Consider the following 24,405-nt stretch of genomic DNA (forward strand, 5'->3'; position numbering starts at 1 on the left):
TCACGTCATCGGCACCCAGATGAAAGTTGCAGTCGTGGTTGAGAACGTCCGCTGAGCGCCACTGATACTGCTGCCATATGAGTGACAGCAGTCACTTGCCAACCTGGTTTTAGCTACCGCATTTCTGAGGTTACACCATCTAGTATTTGGACAAAATATTTTAAAAGCTTCGATTCTCTTATGAATGCAAATTTCAGTTTAGTTCCTTAAGCCGAAGAATAACTATCCGTCCTTCCTCTCAGAGACCATGTGGGTGTGTCAGGGACGTAGTACAGGGAGGGAGATTTGTTTATGCTGTACCTTCTCACCAGAGAACTCCACAACAAGCCCAGAAAAATGTGTCCTTAAGCCCTACCTTAATTTGAGAAAAGGCCCTGCAGTTATGCTGACATTTTGCTGAGACTTGCAAAATTGAACAAAGAGGAATGCAAGTGCAAATGAAGTAGGATTTCAAGCCAGTAAGACCTGGTTCTAAAGATTTTTTTAAAAGGTACAGTCTGCATGACATTAAAAACTTGCATAAGAGTCTGCTTCAGCAAATCTCTGTATCATAGATTCTGGAATAAATAAAGATGATTCAGGAGAAGGGTTATTTACTGGAGCCAGATTTTTTTTAATGTCTTTTTACATTTTGTTAGGAATTACCAAATTGTTTGAACAGGTTGGAACCAGGTTTTTAATACTGATTTTTTTAAAGGAGGTGTCTTCTGTATGTCTCATTTGTGGTGGTGTTTGAACAAATATGTAATAATGCCAACTTCTGGTTTTTCCTTCTGTTCCCTATTTGCTAGGATTGCTCAATCTCACTTTTTCAATGTCTGTAGTTTTGCATGATATAATGCCCCAGGGTAGGTACGGGATTGCTGTGCTTGCCATTTTGTGGGCATTTGGTGTGATGTCACGTCTTAGTGCCTTTGCACTGGTTCCCTTCATCTGCCTTGTGAACTCTCCTCTTCTCCCCTGAAAACGCTTCACTTCCCATTCCCCTCCCCATCAGGAAGAGCTGACCAAGTAGCTTTTTTTATGTCACCTCTGCACAGAGTGATCTCTGTGTTCCAGTAACTCGTTTGTTATAGGTCGTCTCCCTTCCTAGATGAAGAGGTTCTTGAGAGCAGAGACCTTGGACTTTGCATGGTGTCAGACACATAGTAGATGTGTCCACTCAGGAGGCTTGCCAAAGAGAAGGAATGAGGGAAGGAGAGAAGAAAGTACCCTTCTAAGGAGCCCCTGAAGAATCTGAGCAGAAGGGACCTGAGACATAGGAGGAAAACAAGAGATAATAGTGTCATGGACGCCAAGGGAGCAGAGAATTTGAAGAGGGAAAGGCTGGTCATTAGTGCTAATTGCCAGGGAGAACCAATGAGATAAGTACTGAAAATCTCCATTGTATTGTTAGCAACTGAGAAAAGATTTCCTCAGCCATGGTCACACCCTAGGTAATACTGCAGGTGTGTTAACAACACCAAGCAAAGACGTGTTGGCAGTAAGAGGTGGCAGGTGACCTCTCGGAGGGATGCATCAGTGGAGTTGCTTGGCTTGGTGATATCCTTCATTCTGACATTCTACACGATGATTTTTTTTTTTTCCTGGTGGCAAACCCACTGAATAATTGGTCCTCTCAGTTTACAAACTGAATAAAGAGTTCAAAAATCAGAAATATTTGCAGGATATACAGTACAGCAGAGTCAGACTGAGATTTGGAAGCTAATCGGTTGAATCTTAACAGGCCTAAAATCTTGGTGGATCATTTCTCAAAAGGTGATAATGAGCCAGGTGGTTACAGTTGTAAAATTGTACAGTTCTCAACTTGCAGCCTTCTCAAAAAATCCAAATAATTTAGTAGTGCTATTTAAAAGCTATCAAAATTCACAAGGAAATTATAGCTGCAAATGAGGAAATAAATGTCTTTCTATGGAATATTTGAACATTCTAAGAGAAAGAAGACAGTGTCTTATTAGCAGGAGGAATAAAATGTTCATGAGATGGTAACAGCATTTAATAAAAAATACACAAGTTCTTAACAGAATAGAGTCACAGATGTAGAAAATAAACTTATGGTTACCAAGGGGGAAAACAGGGGAGGGATAAATTGGGAGACTGGGATTGACACATACACACTACTGTATGTAAAATAGATAACTAATTAGGACCTACTGTACTCAATACTCAGTAATGACCTATATGGGAAAAGAATCTAAAAAAGAGTGGATATATGTTTATGTATAACTGATTCACTTTGCTGTAGAGCAGAAACTAACACAACATTGTAAGTCAACTATACTCCAATAAAAATTAATTAAAAAAACAAAGAAAGCTCTAAGGCTTTTGGTACCACACAGATTAAATTTAATCCATTTTGGTAAAAAAAAACAAAACACAAGTTCTTGAAGAATAAGAAATTAAAATAATTCAAAAGAGATTAATATATTGGATTTTTAGGAGAATGGAAACTTTTAAAACGTAATGGTTATTAAAGGTATAGGAATAGAAAATGTCCGGTTATATATTTTAAATTACTTAACTATGCTATAAGTTTCAAGATTTCTTTTAGCTCAGAACCTAGTATATCATCATTCCTTTGACTACCTGAAAAAAAATGAAATTCCACTTTTGGCTGGTAGTATGAAGAGGGAGGAATGGACTTAACATTACAGTTTGTGAATATTCTCGTTTAGCCCAAACCAAGCTAAATTATTTGTGGCTGATTATCACTCATGTTGTCAGCCAATGTAAATATTTTGAAAAGAAAGTTTACTTTTTTTTATGTTCATAAATTTAATACTATTTTAAAATAAATAAAAATTGTCCTTTTTTTCATTACCCTAAAATTTGAATAATAGCAAATTCAAGCTGTTCTCACTTTTCTCTTTGAGAAAATATATTAAATGAGCTAGATTCATATCTGTTTATATTCCCAATGAGTGGAGAATAGTTGGGCAGGAGAGGAATTAAATTGCGCATATCAGGAACCCTGAGCCCTCTCTTACATCGTTTTATTTTTAGAGGATCAGGAGATTAGGGGCACCTTCACAAGTAGGGTAGGATTTTTTTCCCTAATTATGATTTAAATCTCAGGAAAATGGAATACGTTTATCTAAAATGCATTTTAATATGCAAAGTCTCAACATGAATACTTTATTATTAAAGCATAAATCGGAATTCTCCTTCTGTTTTTTCATACTTTCATTCCATGGATCTTAAAGATGTCCTGACAGCTGGGTTACACGGGGGAGGCCCAGTTAGATCAGCCAGACCATTCCTCCCTCACTCAGTGATGCAATGGAAATCTGCCTAAAACCAAGAATTGTGTTAGGAAAATAGAGAAAGACTTTAGAGTTCTTTCAGATTTCATGTATACATTTAATAATGCAACATGGTGTTCTTTTGTTTTGTTTTGAGTATGGTGTAGTTTTTTGTTTTTGTTTTTTTTTTCAGTGTGGTGTAGTTTAAAGCATGGCCTTGGGCATAAGCGTTGGAGTCAGGTCAAAGCTGTGTTCAGATCTCTCCCCCAGTTCCCCGGGCATTTGGCAGTCTCAGTGTGCTCATCTGTAGAACAGGGGGATTAGGAAGAATCAATGAGATGATGCATGTCCAAAGCTTAGCACAGAACCTGGCTGGTATTAAGCGTGCAATAAACCACAGCTATTGTTACAATGCCTTCCAGATGCATACACTCTTAACCCTGTGTTTGCAGCCAGCCTCTCCAAGGTGCAGCCGTACCTGTTCCACACTCTGTGTGATAATAACACCTTTCCTCTAAGACTCCATTTCATCTCATACACACTCTTATTTAGCCCCGTGGGGATACCGTGAATTGGGAAAGAAAGTCACTAAATAGCTCGACTTTCAGCTTGTCTTTTGCTAGATTTCTCGCTGTTAGCATCCAGTATTTTGTACCCTAGGGCTCTACCCTGTTAGGTATTCAAAACTTAAACAACATTCTTGAGATTTACATTATGGAAATGCATTCTTTCTCCTATTAAATCGTTATCTCAAACTTTAAGTAATGCTTTACTTTTTATTTCTTTACTAGAAAAAAAAATGTATCTTCATTAAGCTAAGGGAGATTCAAGAAGTCTCATGGGCTTTTCAGAATAGTTTTGTACAAGCCACTCATTGTTTTGAAGTTCGTGATACGTTCCAACTTGACAAAATAGTTTTAAGTCCTGCAAGGGAAATGGTGTAGATGTTTCTCAGAATTAGTAAAATAATTTAATAATCTAATATGCAAATAGCTTGCTGGATTATAATTATAATTTATGGGTTATAATGCAACCCTAATCTGGACACACTTGTTAAAAAAATACTTTTCTCTTCAGAAAATCTGTTGTAGTTTGAAGACCTATTTGCTAAAAGGAGAAACGAGAATGAAACTTATACTTGTGTTGAAGTGTATCCTTAGTTAGGTGAAAAGACCCAGCTCCTAAATTCTACCAAGTAATACAACCTACTTGGCAGCCAGGAAACCTAAGTAAACAGTGATTTCTGAAACAACCCCTAAATCCTTTATAATGGTATGTATCTACTGATTCCAGGCGCTGGGAAGAGAAAAGGCAGATTTTATCTTCTTTATCTTCTGACTCACACTGCAACCAGACAGAACATAAGAGGGGTGTGTGTGTGTGTGTGTGTGTGTGTGTGTGTGTGTGTGAGACTGAGACAGAGGAGGGGGTTGGGGAGAGGAGACCCAGCCCTGGGACATGAGGGAATAAATGATCGAGTTATGATTTCTGCACAGTCAATTAAAGAAAAAAGGGCAGAACATTTCCACATAAATAGAGCAAGGGGGAAGGGAACAAAGGACACAAAATGCAAACTCCGGAAGAGAAAGAAAGAAAGTATGGGACGGGTCAAGCAGGAATCTAGTAAATGCTGCTTTTTCTCGGACCACCAAACCAGTTGACCACGTTAGTTGAGAGCAAGGCAGAATCCCCGCAAAGATCACAGAGTTTCCTTTCCCTTTGCTGAGTGGAGGCTGCCATCACTTATAGGTCACAGCTCATTTGCTAGACCTCTGACTTCGCCGCCAGACAGCTGACCTTTTCAAGAAGCCGTCTGCCAGGTAGAGCGCAGGATGGAAGGGGTGGGTGGGGAGCTGCGCTGCTGCTAGGTACACGCCCACCGCGGGTTCCTTCCTCATCTCCCCAACCATCTCTCATCTCCTTCGTCCAGCCAACTTCCAGTCGGCTGCCTGCCAGATACGGAATTTAATAAAGACAGATGTTTGTTCTGCGTGTGTAGTTTGAAACAAAAAGGTAGGAGGAAATGTAAAATGTTTCCCAAAAGCTTGTAAAAAACCTTGAATAGTTTGGAAAGTAATAATAATTAGGCTTGCGATTTGCATAGGTATTCATTCTTAAAGAATAAGTTGTGTTTGCTTTATGACATCGCACTAATAAATAATACAGGTAATTTAGGGTAATGAATAAAACAGAAATTTCACACAGTAACCATCACTTTTATTACCCGTGTGCCACATCTGTTCAAATTCTTCAGTCTTCTGAACCTAATGATATTTTGGATCTCTCCTCCCTGGTGCTATTAGCTGTGGATAGGAGGGGCTCCTTCGTAATTCTACACCTGTTCAAGTACACGCCTATCAACTTGCTAAGCTTCCCAAACAAGTGCGGCGTAAAGCATGAGAACATCTGAATCTGGGGTGGAGACGCAGATGGCTGAGGCTGGGTTTGGCTTTTCAGATTTTGTTGAGAAAATCTAATGTATTTCCTACCATGGCAGTTGATGACGGCAATTTATATTCCAGGACAAAGAACAAACTAAATTCATCTCAAAATGATTGTAAATCATCAAGACGGAGTAGCCTGCCACCTGAACTACTCATAGGAAATGACATTAAAGGAAGACTTCAAAGAAACATTAAAAACTTGGAACCCATTCACCTGAGGCGCCCGAAAAAGAGACCATCCATATTTCCAGGTAGGATTTATTTCAGTTGATGCCTGCCAGTTAAAAAAACAAACCAAAAGCAACAAGGACTGTATTTTGTTTGTAATGATCAGATGTGTTACATTTAAAATTAACTTGGGACATGTTTGAGAGCTTGAAGCAGCCAACTAAACATGTTTGAGTATAAAATACAGAATGATTCTTTCATCTGAAAACACCCCCATCTTTTTTCTTTCTTTATTTTCATATCTTTAAGGGTCTAAATAGGCGGCTGTTTTATTATCAGGCAGCAGGATCAGGGAACTGCTTTGCTTGCAATCCTGGAGAATTCCATGCTGCATTTCATTCTCTGGTGTATTTTCTTTATTTTGCAAGATTATTGGATTGTTGAGTGAAGCTGATATTTGTGTGCCCCAGAAATTAACACCATTAAATACTCCAATGCATGCTTCAAATTCCTGTCTTGCATCAGAGCCTAAAACATTTGTAGTAAAGGGCTCAATTAAACAATGTGGATGGTGAAATGTATTGGAGCACAGAAGACTCAGGGATTTCAATCTCGATAAAGAGACTCTGATGGCAGCTTTAGATGTCCATGCCTGGTATTAGAGGTGTGTAGCTTGTATAAGACACCTGTGATTGTGAACTCTCACTGAGGTGTCACTGGTGGGTGCGTGGTCACTGGAGAGGATGAATTATGTAGTCAACTTCTTTCAATACTGTTTGCATTGGAATTTCCTAGAGAAACTGAAAGTGGCCTTTTTGTTGTGATTGATTGATTGGAGTCTTTAAGGAGGATAGATTAGACCCAACTGCTGAGGGCTAACTCTGTGAGGATAGAAAATACACAAGAATAATTCATTCAAGCTTTACTTCATCATGAAAATGAAATGAACCCCCCTAACAGTTGAGTCTTTTTAAAAAATATTTATTTATTTATTTATTTGGTTGTGCCAGGTCTTAGTTGCGGCATGCGAACTCTTAGTTGCGGCATGCACGTGGGATCTAGTTCCCTGACCAGGGATCGAACATGGGCCCCCTGCATTGGGAGCGCAGAGTCTTATCCACTGCACCACCAGGGAAGTCCCACAGCTGAGTCTTTATATTGAGGTGGGAGCTCAATGGATTCTCGTCTAGACTGTGTCCCTAAATGGTCTCCAAGCCACCTCACCGACCCCTGTGGCCTTCAGGTACATTATTTTTTCTGCCTATTTCTGCTGCCATTCCCCTCCTTGGGGACAGCAACAGGAGATGAACTCTTAACATCCTCCCTATCTGCTAGGGTCTCCAGTTGACAAGGTAGAGAGTTGCCTGCCCAAAGTTTGAACAATAGTGGCTACTTTTTTTTCTAAATTCCCTTTCACATGAACCACAACTTCATTGTCATGTAGGTCTCACTAACTTCTTTTTACAGTGGTTGACTTAGAAATGCCACCAGGCTGCAAATCCCACCACAGCTCCTAAACATCAGCTGAAAACAGAAATGTACGTAGGTTGTGATAACCATTCCTGTTATATGCTGTGTGGTTACACATAAAGAGCGGATATAATGTGGGACCTGAGCGTCAGAGAAATTAAGACGCAACTCAAAATTAATAACTGGCAAAACTACGGGTCAAACGTGGGTCTTTTAACTCCAGTGTTGAAGCTGTTTCCCTCTATTACCCTGCGCTGCATTGTCAACTGTTGTTCTCATTTGTCTGATGAGATGCAAGATTGAAGACATGTCAGCGTTCCGATGTGCATTCACTCTGACCCTTACGTACACACAGACAACTTTATCCTCTCTCTCAAGTCTCCTGTTCTCAGTCCTGCACTGAATGATTGACTGATGGGTTGATCAGCTTGTTCATTCACTCATGAAATATTCATTTAGTTCTTGAGCTGGTCTAGGGTGGACCTTGAAGAACCGAGCTACGTGTTACTCTTGTGTTCTTATCTCCTGTTTCTCCTCTAAGGGCCGTCTCACACTGCAGATAGTTATCTACCCAAAATGCAAATATGTTTGGTTCATTCCCTTACAATTCTTCAGTGGCTACCCTCGCTCTTCGGATAAAGTCCAGACTCTTTAAAGTGAAGTACACGAGACTGCCTACCTGGCCACTGCTTCCGTCCCCGGCGCATCTCTTTGCTCTCGTCCCCTTGCAGTCGTGCAAACTCAGCCAACTTCAGATCCCTGTGGTCCATCATGCTTGCTCTTCTAGGGTAGGTGCTATACAAGCTACCTGCGTAGTTTCACTCAACTAATTCCTACCTTGGCTTCAGGTGTCAGCTTGACAGCCTTTGTAGGGAATGTCTAGGAAGTTTTCCTGACCCTCCCATCTGGGTGGGGTCCATTCTCCATCCTTCTCATAACACCTGGACTTTGCCCTATCACAGCACTTATCACGTTGTATTGTAATTATCTGTTTACTTGTCTGTATCTTCCACTAGCCAGTGAGCCAGGGACCATATCAGTCTTGTTAACCATTGTGTCCTTTGTACCTATCACAATGCTTGGCACATAGCATGAACTAATAAATATTTATTCAGTTGACTCAAATCGTGCTGGACAGAATGAACTCTTGGCATGCCTTGTATGCTCTGCTTTCTTCCACTTTTGCATCCTCCCTCACCTCCCAACACACCCCCACAGGTGCACACACACACGCCTGTGTTCCTGTTATGCCCTTTCTTCCATTCTCCACCTGGGCTCCGAGGCCTAATTCAAGACTTCTGCCTTCTGTAATCACCCAGTCTTCCGATCTCTTTGAGTTCTCCTTTAATGCCTACCACCCACCTCCTTGGCCTCAGTACTGCATAAAGAGCCCTTCCCTTTCTTCCTGGGATGGTGTTCAATTGTCTTAGTTTGTGAATGGGTTCAGTGGTCACTTTGTCACTTTGTGGCAACTAAGTTTCTATTTGTATAGAAACTCTTTGAAAACAAGGGCAATATCTTATATGGCCCAATTGTATCGGAGAGGGAATTGCACATAGTAGGTGGTCAGTTAACATCTGGTGGTGAATTAACTAATTTGCTGTGAGGCTGTGTCCATCCTGTGGGGCCTATCTGATTCTAGCTCCAGGAAAGAACTAGTTGGCAGTAGAGACTATCAAAGGGGAAGGTCTTTATACTGATTTTTATCACCATAGGAACTCCTGGTGGGGGAAATGCAGGTACCCCTTGTCTCAGTGTGTAATTCATTTGTTAAAACATGTGTTAGGATTCTGCTATATGCCAGGATCTATTCTAGACCTTGGGAAGAGAGTAGAAAATAAGACAGTTTCTTATGTAGCTGATGGGAAAGAATTTTCCTAGCAGGATGCCTTGCATATTGTGCAACCCGATAAATACCTCTTGAGAAAAGGAGTGAAGGGGGTACCATACTCACAGCAGTGAATCTTAAAAAACAAAACCAATACATTTATTTATTTATTTATTTATTTATTTATATACAGAGAGATGTCAGAGGAGCTAGTTAGAGTAGCAAGTATTAAATTTATTTATTTATTTATTTATGGCTGTGTTGGGTCTTCGTTTGTGTGCGAGGGCTTTCTCTAGCTGTGGCAAGTGGGGGCCACTCTTCATCGCGGTGCGTGGGCCTCTCACTATCGCGGCCTCTCTTGTTGCGGAGCACAGGCTGCAGACGCACAGGCTCAGTAGTTGTGGCTCACGGGCCCAGTTGCTCCGCAGCATGTGGGATCTTCCCAGACCAGGGCTCGAACCTGTATCCCTTGCATTGGCAGGCAGACTCTCAACCACTGCGCCACCAGGGAAGCCCCCACCAATACATTTAAAAATCATATTTTTATGATTTTTACAAAAACATCAAAAACTAACCGTTTTTCTTCCCTTGAAGAAGCCTCAACCGTAGAACTAGATTGAGTTGTTCGGTTGAAGTTCTTCCATCTCGGCTTCACCAGACCAGGCATTAAGAGTGTAGGTAGGGGGCTTCCCTGGTGGCGCAGTGGTTGGGAATCTGCCTGCCAGTGCAGGGGACACGGGTTCAAGCCCTGGTCCGGGAAGATCCCACATGCCGCGGAGCAACTGGGCCCGTGAGCCACAATTACTGAGCCTGCGCGTCTGGAACCTGTGCTCCGCAACAAGAGAGGCCGCGATAGTGAGAGGCCTGCGCACCGCGATGAAGAGTGGCCCCCGCTTGCCGCAAGTGGAGAAAGCCCTTGCACAGAAACGAAGACCCAACACAGCCAAAAATAAATAAATAAATAAAATTAAAAAAAAAAAAAAGAGTGTAGGTAGGTCTCTAGCGGGCGGCTAGCCTTGCTTCCTCGTCCTCCTGAAAGAACTCCAGCAGCTCCAGAGCAGAGGGCTCAGCTCTGTGAAAAAAAGCAAAGGAGGAGAGAGATGTGGTCCTTACACATACCTCATCCATAGGCGCGTCAGATTGAAATGAGCATCTCATCCTGCACCTAGAAGAAAGCGGGGCTCAGGTGCCAGGTGTCATGGGTTGTTCACTCAGCACTCGTAAGCAAGCAAGTTAGTGTGTTTGATCAGCTCATTCTTAAAATAGCCTACTGATTTTACGATCATCTGTTTGAAAAGCAGGGAACCATCTGCTTGGAGGAAACAGGCAGTTTCATGTACTTCCTTGTTGCTTAGTCAGAGGATGAGTGTGGGACCTCAAGGAGGAGGGCCCTCTGGTCAGGACTCACACGGCAGATAGGCCAGCATGTAAGCTAACCTCCATTCTCATTTTTCAGTCAGTTCTGTTCCAAAGGGATGTTTTTAAAAAAAATCCTAAACAATCTAAAAAAGTTATTTAAAATCATTTTAATAAAAAAAACAGATTTTGAACATTTTCTAAAGTAGAACTGCTTTTTTTTTTTTTTTTTGCTGTATGTAGGAGTTTATTGGAAACACAGGGAAGTAGTAAGAACACTGGCAGCTAGATGGTTCTCGCCTCCCTGAGGGTGGCCAGAAGGAGACAGCGCAGCTGGGCAGTTGGGTTCGGGCTCCCTCCTGGGCGCCTGCTTATCCCAGGCACAGGGAAAGACACTCTGTAATTAAACCCACCTCCTCCAGTTTTGTGCTCAATGTTAGGATTCTGTCACTCTGGGGACTTTCCTGGCTTCACCTTCCAATGCAGGGGGGGGCGGGTTCGATCCCCGGTCGGGGAACTAAGATCCCACATGCCTCGCGGCCAAAAACCAAAACATAAAACAGAAGCAATATTGTAACAAATTCAATAAAGACTTTAAAAATGGTCCACATCCCCCCCAAAAAAAATCTTTAAAGAATAAAAAAAAAAAAGAATTCTGTCACTCAGGATCCCTGCTGAGTAGTGATTTGATGACGTTTGAGCAGGGCCTTCCAGGGACAAGGAGGACGGGGGAGGACCTCCTTAAAGTCGCACTGTAAACAGTGCTTCCCGGGATTGTGTGCAGTTGGATTCGGTGGCTCCTCCTGGTGATGACAGGACCCATGTTTCGTACACCTGGGTGTCTTTGATGTGGGAGGTGCCCTGGAGGTGGTGAGGTGTGCAGGCAGGGTGGAGGCGCGTGAGAAGGACCATGTCACGACCTCTCCGGAGCTGCACCCCCGTCCATCTGGTGGTGTGACTTCCTACCACGGCTGCTTCCAGAGGTGGCTGTGCTCAGGGCCTAAGACAAGGGAGCCTCAAAGGCACGAGTCTGAACTTGTGCTCTCATGAAAGGATTTCAGACAAAGGATTTCACCAAGGAAGTATCTACCTCACAACTGGGTTCACGTTCTGATCCCCCATCTTACTAAACGTGTATTGGACGAGTCACTTGATCCCTGGGAACCTGTTTATTTCTTCATCTGTGAAATGGAAGTGAAAACACCAGTGTCACAGGGTTACATGAAATGCACATGAGATAGTACCTGACGATGAAATGATACACAGCTGGAATTGACTGTGTTCGCTTATTCTTTGTTGATATCAAAGGTTTCGTTTCACATAATTTGTACTTTACATGGGTGGGTGGTAAGTGTAATTGGAACACTTTTGCAAATCTTCATGGATGGAAAGTTATCCTAAGTCGTCAATCAAACCCTCTGCTAAGGTAAATTCTATATGAGACATCACTAAAAGACCTATTAATTTTCCATGAAAAGAGGGTAACATGGAAGCTCTTCTTAATAATAAAAATATCCACATATTTTCTCAACATGAACCCGTTAAACTTGAGAGTATTGTCATGTCAGGCCTCTGAAAATTGTTCTGTATTAGAAACAACACTATCTGTGATTTCAAAACTTACTTGTGGCCTTGTGTTTAATGATTTTGCCTAACTTTGTCTAACACCTTGCTTTTGGAAATTCAGCTTAGGCTTTTTTTTTTTTTCCAGTTGTACCACGTGGCATGTGGGATCTTAGTTCCCCGATCAGCGATCTAACCTGTGCTCCCTGCAATGGAAGCACGGAGTGCTAATGACTGGACCACCAGGGAAGTCCCAGCTTAGGCTTTTCTTTGAACTAAAAGTTGGAATAGGACGGTAGTTCATTCACAATTACATATAATATATAGCTTATATATGAGATTATAAATGAATTCACCACTTGAAATTAATCTTTTTAAATATTAGGAGTATTTAGACTTCCAAAAGTTTTGAAAGTCAATGTTTGACATTTTGATTTAAAATATTTATAGCATTTCTTACTCAAAAATACTAATGCAACAAAAACTGAGGTATCCTGCTTCCTTAAATAATCGTATTTGTTTTTTGGCCAGGTTTATTCAGGGAGGTGAAATTTCTGTTCTTGTTTTGCTTTGTTTTTTTTTCTAAAAAGAAACAAAACCAAAAACTTTTAATGAGGATATTAGTGGTAACCCAGTTACTTTTAAGGAAAACAAAAATGCTAATACTAGTCACATGTGTGATAAACAAAGGGAAATATGTTTTACCTTTATGCAGGGACACAGAATAAGCAGAAGGCATTAGATTTACGGCTTGACTTCAGGCTTTTTCTCCTTGTCATAAAAAAATAAATACAAATATACGGTTCTGAATACAGGACTTACGATATAAGTATATTGAGAAGTGGCTTAAATGCTCCTGTTCTGAAAGCAGTTCATTTCCATTTGCTGATCTATAGCAAATGTATAACTTTTCAGATTTGAGAGCTCCCACACACTTTAAATCTAACACTCTAAGGTCTAGTAGTCACATCTAGACTATGAAAAGATTGTGTTTTTACATCCACATAACTTTATATTTACTCAAGATACTTCAGTGATAGTTTTAAGCATTTTAATTGTTTTCATAAATAATGTACTTTTAACAAATACTTAGCAGGGTGTATGGCCATCCAGTTACTCAGTTATGCAGAGAAATGACCATACCCCAACATTCTTTTGCTTCAAATACTTTGGGACTCTGTACAGAATGATTACCTTCAAATTTTAATTAGAATATCTCCAGCATTTCTTTAAAATCTAGGAGCTTAAACAGGTAGTCATTTTTGGGTGACATGCATGTAAAAACTCTCATTACAAGATGGTCAGAGTGTTTTAGGTCACGATTTCCAAACCTTTCCATACTAAGTGGGGCATGAGTTAATTTTTTTGTGCCAAACAACAGATTATCAGATTTACCTTTGAACATCCTGGGAGTTCAGAGCACAGAGATGGAGGAACCACAAAGGTGGTGTATACTTTTGTCAGTAGATCAGATTTCTCCATGGTGCTCCCTCAGCTGTCAAATCATGCTCTTCTCTCCTACCCTGATACTTAAGAAAGACTAAGTCATCTCGATGGATAATCAATACTGGATGGCGTTTTGGAGTAATTATGGGCCAGAGATATTCAATTCAAAGAAACATTCTTTAATTTTAAGTATCAAAATAGTGCCCAAGGATAAATGGAAGATATGCACATGAGAAAGACTGCAACATCTATTCAACAAAAATCTAAGCTATCTTGCTGAATGACTACTAGATGCAAAATGCTACGAAGGACGGGTTGATGGGTAAGACATTGATACACAGCAATTTGTTCTCCTTTCTAATTTTTTACTAGGAGAGCAGGGTGCACTAATTTGGGTGTTCATGCTTCTCTGGCACAAGTGTTTAAGCTCTGTGTTGCACCAGCTAATGGCAATACTGACACCGTGTCATCCGGCACGGAAACCCTAATTGGCAGTGAAGCATCTCCCTACAGGAAAGTCCCAGGGGATCTTAATTGTCCTCTGCATCAGGGTTTCTTTGTGGGGGATTGTTTACCTTTTGTAAATTGTGACTCTTCTGCACCCTCTAAAACACTTCTGGCCTGATCAGTCGCCTGGACTTGAGTTTTGTCAGCTCAGGAACCTGAGGACAATGAGGAAAGAATACCAGGGCCTGAGTTCAGATCCAGCTCTGGGAAGGACAGGTGGAAGAAAGCCACGCTCCTCCCTAAGCTCTGGGCCTCTGGGCAGGGCAGGCAGATCCTGGGGCACTGCTGGCATCTCTGTGCTCCCCTTCAGGCCACACTCCGCTGATCTCCCTCATCCGGGCTGGAAACAAAATAAAGATCAAGCCTCCTGGATGCCAAAAAAAAAAAACAAAAACAAAACTCAGTGGGAAAGAGTTATAAGTTGAGTGTTCCTCCCCAGGGCCCAGCTCAGGAAGGGTTTCCAGTCTTCTGAGATTTTCAAATGCTTGTACAACTAAGGGAATATTAACTGAGCAACTTAGGGCATTCATTTTCAATTAACTGCGCAAATGCAAATTACTGGAGAAGGTTTTTCAGAATCCACAAGCACCAGCCCTGGAGATTTGATTGAGGAAGTCTAGGCTGGGGCTGGGCTTCTAACCGCTTTGTGAAAATTATCCACAGGTACATGGGACGTTTGTCCCATCCCCTAGTTGAGAACTGCAGACTTAAAGGAAGTGGAAAAGATCCTCAAAGATCAAAGTTATTCTTAAACTATCCCCTGCTTCACATGTAGGAAGCAGTAGGCATCTATTCATGGCAGGCCCCCGGCCCCTGCCCCTTGTCATTCAGTCCCCTCTCCCACACACCCAGCCATCACCACCCTCAAAGGTCAGTGTGTTCTTGGGCAGGAAGAGAACCTGTATTTTCTCTCCTAATAGTACCTGGATTTGAGTTCCATTATATACAGGCTTCCTCCTGGTTCCCCCTCATAATCTTACACACTACCCATCTAGGTCTTTGTTCTAACCTCTGCTCACATCAGAGGGTAAAACACTAGGACTATTTCTGCCACCTCTTGATCAATTTTTAGAATGTTAACGATGTGCTGAATGTTTGTGTACCCCCCCAGAATCCATATGTTGAATAATCCCCAATGGGATGGCATTTGGAGATGGGGCCTTTGGGAGGCTGTTAGGTCATGTGGGTGGAGCCCTCATTAATGAGATTAGTACCCTTGTGAAAAAAGACAGGAGAGAGATGATCTCTCTCGATTTCTCTCTCTCTGTCTGCCATATGAGGACACAGCGAGAAGTCAAGAAGAGGGTTCTCACTAGACACCAAATCAGCCAGCACCTTGATCGTGGACTTCCCAGCCTCCAGAACTGTGAGATGTAAATGTTTGTTGTCAAAGCCACCCGGTCTATAGTAATTGGCTATAGCAGCCTTAACTGACTAAGCCAATTGGATGAATGAGAAATAATTGAGTCCGTAAGAGAAGAAAAACTCTTAATACAACAAACAATACAAGTAATATAATAAAATATAGAAATGTTTAATGAATGAAAGTTGATGAATATCATGCACGATACTTAGTGCTGCACAGAATTGCATTATTCAGAAATAAACTATAGCGACTTATTTTCTTTTGTTATTGAATCACATCCATCCAAAATAAATAGCAGTTGGGCAACTTCTCAAAAGAAATATTGCCAAAATGTAATTACTTTTAATAAAGATGCCACAAATTACTACATAATTATTTAAACAAAAGGCAATGCAGTTTTGGAAGACTGTAAACATCCCGATGTTGTGACCTTGTACTTTGTCTTAATTTCTGCTGAATTAGAAAGGGCTTTGCTGTTTCAAATATACTCATGCTATTATTCAGTCCTTCAGCAAAAAAGTAGGTGACTAAAGTCTGTGTGCTTAACCATGCTTGACGAATATTTATAATGATAGAAGCCATTTTACTGGTGGTAAATCAGCTTCTGATTTCCACACCAGACACTCCCACAAGCACAAACATGGTTGGACAGGAGGCAGGGAAGTGGTCCGGAATCATATCCTTCACGGACAACCTGAAATGAAACTGCAAAATCTCCATCAATGGGGTGATAGTTGCGGGTAAGGGGGTACAGAGTGAAGCCCAGAAGGAATTTATCTAACATGCTCAGCAGAGGGAACTTAAGAAAAAAAAAAACAAGCAAAAAGAAAATAATGTTACACTTACATCTGTCCCCCACAGCAGGGAATTTGCGGGGTGGTTTTTATTTTGAAAAATTAACTGCTATGGACGGGGCAAAATGACTTGCAGAAATGAAACTGTGTTTGGTGCTTGCCGCTGCGGAGTGGGGAAGCTCCCTGAATGTCACCGAGATGGTGAAGAGGAGGGTGGTGGCAGGAGTGTAATCCTTGTTTATTTGATAAGTAATGGTTCTCTCTTTAAAAGGCTCTTTTAAAGTTTCCCGACCTTGAAAATAACGATGAGTGAACACACGACTAGATAGAGTGAGATAGAAAGAGTGGAAAGTTTCTGTTCCATCCTCTCCCCCAGACAGCAACGGATTCTATATCTCTATCCAACCGCTGCCTCGGGGAATTGACTTATAGGAAACTGAAGCGGTGGGAGGGAGACAGAGCAGCCGGGAAGAGTCCACTGGCTTCTCCTCATTGCCACACTACTCCTTGAAAGGCTCCCCAGCTCAGCCCGCACATTATTGCTTTAAAACAATGTTAGGATCTAGCTCAGTCGTATTTGCGCAGCAGAGATAGAAATGACCAACATATGAGCTGCTGATGTTTAGACAGAAGCCCAGCATTGCACGTTGCTTTCATTAAGTTGGAAAATACCGTGCGTAGACGTTGATGAAAAATTTACTCAAAAATCCACCACACTCTTTCAGGGGCTACAGTACAGGGGTACATATATGGTTCTGCTTCTTTAAAGTGTGGACATTTGAGATTAACACTGTAAAATAGATTAATATGTAATTGTTGTACACAAAATACAGGTTAATCAGCCAACTGGAATTCTGTCCCTGCTCTGGGCCAGAGTGTTTACAAGCCTGGGATCCTGCTTACTGTCCAGTACAGTTATCATATTAACATCCCACATTGCTGTATGCACTCATTGCTACATGGAATGGCTCATAACATCTGTTTAAAAGCAGCATAAGAAACTATTGCATAGTTTAGGACGTTAAGTTTTAAAAGTTATTAAATGTTGTGAATTTCATCCCAAGTGGCAATATTTCTCCAATTTTTTTTTAAATCATACTTCAACATTAGTAATAAAGAGATTATTTTTGAATTTTATTTTTTTTATACAGCAGGTTCTTATTATTTATTTATTTATTTTTTTAAAGAGCTCCTGACTTATTTATTTATTTATTTTATTTTTTTGGCTGTGTTGGGTCTTCGTTTCTATGCGAGGGCTTTCTCTAGTTGTGGCAAGCGGGGGCCACTCTTCATTGTGGTGCGCAAGCCTTTCACTGTCGCGGCCTCTCTTGTTGCGGGGCACAGGCTCCAGACGCGCAGGCTCAGTAGTTGTGGCTCACGGGCCCAGTTGCTCCGCGGCACGTGGGATCCTCCCATACGAGGGCTCGAACCCGTGTTCCCTGCATTGGCAGGCAGATTCTCAACCACTGCGCCACCAGGGAAGCCCTCCAATCAGTTTTTAAGGAATATGATTAGATGAGAAGTATACCTCACTTTCAAAATATTTTAATTTCATCATTGGGAAAATTGGAAGGACACCCATTTTAAAGTCGTGGGAATTCTTCAAGCTTCGATCGTGCCAATTCTGGGCATTAATGAGCTAATTCAGCTTTTTGGTCATCATTGCTATTGTTTTATTCAATGAGAGGGCATCTTAGAAGACTTACGGTGTTTCTCCAAAAGTTGAATTCTTAATTCCTTGCTAATTATTCATCTTATAGATATGTCTTTGAGTCCTGGGATTTACTGTTTTTTCAGAGCTCAAACTGCAAAAAGTGCTTGGTGGTTGTGTTGTTGAAGAACTTAGACAAGCATATAACTCACTTGACAGGGAGCACAGTGGAAAATCAGAGCATTGTTGAATTATGGATCTGAAAGAAATCTTAGAGAGCATCTAATTCAATGCACTCATTTTACAGATGAAGAAATACAGACCTACACAGACAGCTTACATTGAGGGTCTCCTGCTTCCCAGCATAATCTTTATGAGATCATCACCAAAACCTAGTTTTAAGAACCTCTGGGGTCATCTTTTGTGAACAAGAAAGTGAGGAGAAAATGATGCCCACAGCTTTCCTTGTGGGTCCCAGAGGCAAGCAATCCACGCACCAGCCTGTGTTTATCCAGCTCCACACACCCACCCTTCTGCACAGGACACTGCAGTGGAGAGGCAGGGCAGGGGGAGGCTGAAGCTTTAAAAGGTACATGTCAGTCACGGGTGGTGACACACCCAGCTGAAGGGCGAGCCTGGTCCCGTGCACGGCATCAAGATCTCAGCTGGCTTTATTTTTCATTCTGTCCTTAAGAGATGAAAAGTCTGTTTCTTTGATGAAAGGAATCAAGCGAGAGAGGGGGAATTTTAGTTTTGGGAAACTTTTGTTCAAGGAAATGCACAGGAAACATGATTGCCCTCAGCGATGTGATCCAGAGGAAAACCTAGACCCTATATAAACATTTCTTTTGTGGGGGGAAAGCTGTAGGACTATCTTCCTCTTGAACGGTGAAAAGGTCTGCTAAATTGTCATTGTCCTCACAGACTAAGATCACCATTCCCGTGTCACAGTGGGGAAGCTAAAGCACATGGAAATACTCTGTTCAATGTTAGGAGAGCAAATTTGAGACAAGATAAGATTTCACAACTTTTCAGTTTCAAGTTCTCCTTCACCAAATATTCTCTGAGGTTTATTCCATTCTCATGTTCAAAAAGTTATAACCCAAAGCAGCTTTAAAACCCTATATCTTAGTGATTGAACAAAAAATGTATATATCTCTTTTTTCCACACAGGGTATAACCAAATCCCTAATTAAAAATCAGTTAATAAGACCCCTGATTAAAGGGGCATCGAAGGTGAACAGGAGACTTAGCCTGACTGAGCTTGTGGAGCAGCTGTGTACCTGCATCTATCATTGAGAAGTAAATACTTTGCTCAACTGAGGGAAATGTATTACTTTTTAAGGTTGTCAGGGCTCAATTTAATCTTTGAGAAATAGGTCACCCTGTTGTTTTGTGTGGTCCTCAGTTTAAAAAATTATCTAACGGCAGGTTCTATACCTCTGAAGGGGTATGTAATAAATAATCATTACTTTGGGAAAAGGATTCTAGAAGAGCTCAAAATAAAGCAAAAAAAGGTTTTTTTTTTAAAGCTAATTTCTTCTAAGCACTAGGGTTTGAAAATACAGAAGTTTCTTTTTTTTTTTTTTCTGTTTTAAAGTTTTAAAGTAATAGAAGGAGAAGATCATATAACCTCACATAACCTAAAAGTCAGCTGGGAGCAATTTGCTCTTAAAATTTAAGTAAAGATTGATCAAGCGTCCATGCCAATACCTACAGAAAGTCCCAGGCCCAGCCCGCAGATCTCTGTAACTTCAGAGACACTGTCCTTCTGCTTAAGTTCCTGCTTCTGCTAATGTTTTGTTTGTTTGTTCTTTTTTGCCGTTCATGGATTTTCCCATTATCTTCTTATGCTGTGTGGATTCAGAAGGGAAGTTCAGCCTCTTTCCTTGATTTCCACAGACAAAAACTCAACCATAAAAGCCTGTGTGTATAGCAGATTCTGTGGATGTCCAGAGAGACAAAGAGGATGTAGGTTTTAGATATTCATTCAGCACAGACAACGCTGATTTAATATTAGATGCCCCTGTTCTTGAAAAGCCCTTTCAGCCACCCTGACATTTGAGATTTCTAAGTGCCTACTCTACCAGTATTCTTAACCCCTGGACATCTTGGTGACTTCTTTCTTCTTTTCTTTTCCCATCGATTCTTTCAAATTCCTTTCTACCACACCATCCCCAGAATTTCATGTTCTTCTCCCTCTGTCATATAGAGCAACTCTGATCTTACCAGCTCCTACCCCCAACTCTTCCTTTGGCCTGTCACAGCACATCCAAAACCAATATAGGTGCTCATGAAAATCAAAGGGCCATCTGAGATTACTCCCTTTAAGCCCATGGTCATCATAAGGCTACATAAGAACCATCTCAAATTTTGTTAAAATTAAATTCAGATGCTGGTTCATCTGGTTTGGGGTTGGCCTGGGAGTACTTACTATTAATAGTCATGATTTGATTCTGATTGAGGGATATTCCACTCATTCTTTGAGAAACTCTGTAGTCTAATAAGAGTCATCCTCTATAGGAGGCAGCTGGATTCTAGTTAACAGGGTTTTTCCTCCTTTACATATAGAGTGTACCTACAAAATCCTGCAAAGACCCCACTGTGATTGGGGTTAAACATCTCGCTATCATCCTATTGCTCGACCATCCTATGGTGTAAGATGTAAGCCCAAGATCACTCTGCTTAGAAGCTCTGTCAGTTAAAACTTTGGTAGACTCATTAGTAGGGGATAAGACTCATATTTCCTGTCTTAATAGGATTTATCTTGTCAAACATGTTTGTATTCACTTGAACAGGGCCAGTGACCCATGTAGCTAAGTTACATAGAGGACACAGCTTGCTCTGGGACAACCCAGGGAACTTTGCTTCCCATCTTCCAACGATGTAGAACAGAAGACAGTCTTAAGGGATCAGGAATTAAGACCATCTTGGGTTAGCAGGTGTTCACGTTATATTATATTTTTAATACCCACACTAGTTGTGGTAATTTCACATTGATTTGGGCAGCATTATTCAATGAGATTAGCTTTGTTTTCCACTCAGTTTACAGGATAGCTATGTCCCTTTTAAAAGATAATTTAATTACAAACCAGAAACTGATCAGAGCGTTATTATAAAGTGTATAAATTATCCATACTATGAATTAATAAATTCTCTTACCTAATATAATGCATTTTAAATAATTTGTTTTACAGAAATGTGGTGCACTTTTCAGGAAGCTGTCAACTGTGTTGTGTAAAGAAATACGTATATATCTATCCTATCCTTCCTAACACATCTACTGTCTTTTGTCTAGTTTCTGTCATCCTTCTACCTCAATTCTTAGCTCTTTGATTAAAAGAGCTAAATTTTCTATTTTTTTAATGTCCCTGAAACATTTATCTAATGATTTCTGCCCTCAGTGGATGTTCAGGAAAATGCTTACGCCCCACCCAGAGCTGTGTCATACTCTTCCCTCTTCCAGTAACAGTGTGTGGACCTAGATACGTAATTTAGCCACCCTGTACACCCTAGAATATTCCCTGAAAAGTGGGATAAAAATAGTATCTAATTTCTAAAATCTGTACTATTTTAAGGACCCCTCTGGAGTCTAGAACTGCATCCCTGAAGTAGTTCTCTCATCCACTGGTAGCTTTAATTCCCTTAAACGTTGAGATATTCTGTAACACCCCGCACCTTCTTTCTGATAGTGCCTCTATCGTGTTTTAGCCCCTTTACTTTCAGGATCAAGCCTACACTCTTGAGCATGGCTTTGAAGACCCAGGAGCCCTCCCAGGCTGACCCCGTGCTCAGATGGAAGGCTTCGTCCCTGCCCCTGACCTTCCTGCACACGTTCCAGCCACATGGAACCACTGATGCCCTCTGGCCCTGCTCCCCTCTCATTGGGGCGGGTCTTCACACAGGCTTACTTGTAAATCTGCCCACCTTGCTTTTCTCTGTCATATTCTTTTTCAAGGCTGAGCTCAAATGTCACCTTATCTCTCAAACTGTCCCTTAACACTCCCAACCTCAGATGGTTTTGTTGTATCTTACCTTTTGTTTCAAACGTCTTCACACACTGTTATGGTGTTTAATGCTGTTTGTATCGTTAGTACTACCCGCTCTGTTCCAAGCCTTTTTTTAAAAAATAAATTTATTTATTTATTTATTTTATTTTTGGCTGTGTTGAGGCTTCGTTGCTGCGTGCGGGCTTTCTCTAGTTGCAGCTAGCAGGGGCTACTCTTTGTTGCGGTGTGTGGGCTTCTCATTGCGGTGGCTTCTCTTGTTGCAGAGCACGGGCTCTAGACGCATGAGCTTCAGTAGTTGTGGCACACGGGCTCAGTAGTTGTGGCGCACGGGCTTAGTTGCTCCACGGCATGTGGGATCTTCCCGGACCAGGCCTCGAACCCATGTCCCCTGCATTGGCAGGTGGATTCTCAACCACTGCACCTGAAGGCAGATACTGTGTATCCCATGCATGAATGAATGAGTGAGTAAATGAATGAATGGATGCTTTTCCTATCTGTCTATATATTAACTGCCTGGTCTGTCTTAGTGATCAGTAACATGCACAAAGCTAAACTATTTCCCAAGAATTGATAGTCATCCTTAGTATTAGTTTTCCAGTGAAAGTGGTTTATTTTCCTCTCTCCAAATCCCTCATCACCTGGACTCCTGTTATTTTACTCTTGCCTTAATATATCCCATTTCGAGAAGATTTTTTGCTTATAGTATTAGTTACTTCAAATCCTTTGCAGATTTAAGTAAGTGAGAAGTATAATGCAGCATCTTCTGAGCCTCATGTGAGCTGCATAAAATCTTTTTCCATCAAAGGCTGCATCATTTTTTCCACTTCCCTTCCCCACTTACTGTATCCTGGTTAAAACCGATGTCAGCTCTGTATGTGTCCATCAAGTTGCCTGATGTTTTGAGTCAGTACCCTTTATTAACTTATTTTGCTCCTGCATCCATCCATGATTGGCTAGAATTATTTGACAATTTCTTTTTGGCTAACATAGATTTACAAAACAAAACTTTCTAATGTACTTCGCTTTTGCTGGTACCATTATGCATGCTGCAATAGCAGAGAATATAATTGTGTTTTGTGCAACAGTGTGGAAGAGTTAAGTAGAAAGAAGGAAAAGAGACTCAATGAAAAGAGATAAATGTAAGCTTGTCAGAGAATCAAAGTGAATTTCCTAAAATTATTAATATGGTGACAAGTATCTGCAACTTCTGTATTAAATCATCGGATATAAAGTCTTATTCCTAAGATACCTCATCAGAATGATGGTTCTTTGATGTATGGAATGGATTGTTTACCTGATGAAGCAGCACAACAGATATGTCAGGAATAACCAGCTTTACAGCTGACAGCAAAAGCCTTCGGGCAAGGACTTTATACGTTTGGCACAATTATACTTATTGTGTATCAGTGCTGTATAAATATTTAATAACAGTTCCTCCCACACCTATTCCTGGCAGGTCAAGCCTTCCTGACTTGTCATGTCCGTAATCAAATATATTTTTCCACATTAATCTTTTGAGGTGTGGTGCCACTCTTAGGCTGGTTTCTCTGGGACCACCCATCTTCTCTAGGCTTGGGGTGTGCTCTGGATGACTGGAATATAGATAAATAGCTGTGAAAAAAATCTCTTCATTTTTAGAGTTCAGTGACTTACAGAGTGAGCTATATTTTCTCCTAAAGCTGAAACAATCACCTTTGTTGAGGTTACACCAATACCTGGGCTTCTCCATCCAGGCTCTGTAACTCACAACTAGACTCTGGGGAGCTCACTTTACCTCTCCTGAGGTCAGTTTGCCCAGCTGAAAAAGATCTAATCGCAAATATTGATTCTGGCCCCAAAGTTTTAGCGTACTGCCTATTTCCAGATATACTATTGGTGCTTCTTTACTCAGAAGACATAAATTAGCTCATTCTTAAGTCTGTCTTTCTAGTGAATGTGAGAAATGTGCTACTACTTAAATATTTCATCTGTTGTCAGACTTTTTTCTTTAAGAGGAATTTACCTAATATTCACTATATAGAAGAAGAGAATCATTATGGGAACAGATTGGAGTTCCAAAGGACATACATATAGAATACCATAGCTATTTAATTATGTGAATTTTAAAAGAATAACACCTTTAAAGTGATCTGAAAGAACAAAATCTACTGGCTCTGGGAGACAAAAGTCTGCTAATCGTGTGAACTCTGTCCCTTGGTTTCTTCATCAGTAAAATGAGATAAAGACGTAAAGGGGGACTTCCCTGGTGGTACAGTGCGTAAGACTCCACGCTCCCAGTGCAGCGGGCCCAGGTTCAGTCCCTGGTCGGGGAATTAGATCCCTCATGCATGCCGCAACTAAAGATCCTGTGCACCACAACTAAGACCCAGCACAGCCTAAATAAATAAATAAATAAATATTAAAAAAAAAAAAAAAAAAAAGACGTAAAGGGCCATTAGGGGCAGTTATAGGAGTTGCAACTGGAAACTTTCTTGTAAAAAGATACTTCCAAGGCTGGTGTTTCGAGTTTTCTGACGGTGCTAGTGTCTTCATCTTCGTCCCTCACACTTTCTGTCCCGAT

General features: G+C 41.0%; 1 protein-coding gene across 2 annotated transcripts in view; it reads left to right on the forward strand.

The window, feature by feature from the left end:
- Positions 1–5,278: 5,278 nt before the first annotated feature.
- Positions 5,279–24,405, forward strand: part of FRY (FRY microtubule binding protein) — a 329,207-nt gene continuing 310,080 nt past the window's right edge. For both annotated transcript variants that reach the window (XM_082366277.1, XM_082366278.1), the window contains exons 1-2: positions 5,279–5,685; positions 5,765–5,937. In XM_082366277.1, coding sequence (XP_082222403.1) covers positions 5,639–5,685; positions 5,765–5,937 — 220 coding nt within the window. In that variant the 5' untranslated portion in view covers positions 5,279–5,638. The remainder of the gene's footprint in view (positions 5,686–5,764; positions 5,938–24,405) is intronic.

This window comes from Balaenoptera borealis (assembly GCF_965194805.1).
Source record: "Balaenoptera borealis genome assembly, chromosome: 18".
Classification (NCBI taxonomy): Eukaryota; Metazoa; Chordata; class Mammalia; order Artiodactyla; family Balaenopteridae; genus Balaenoptera; species Balaenoptera borealis.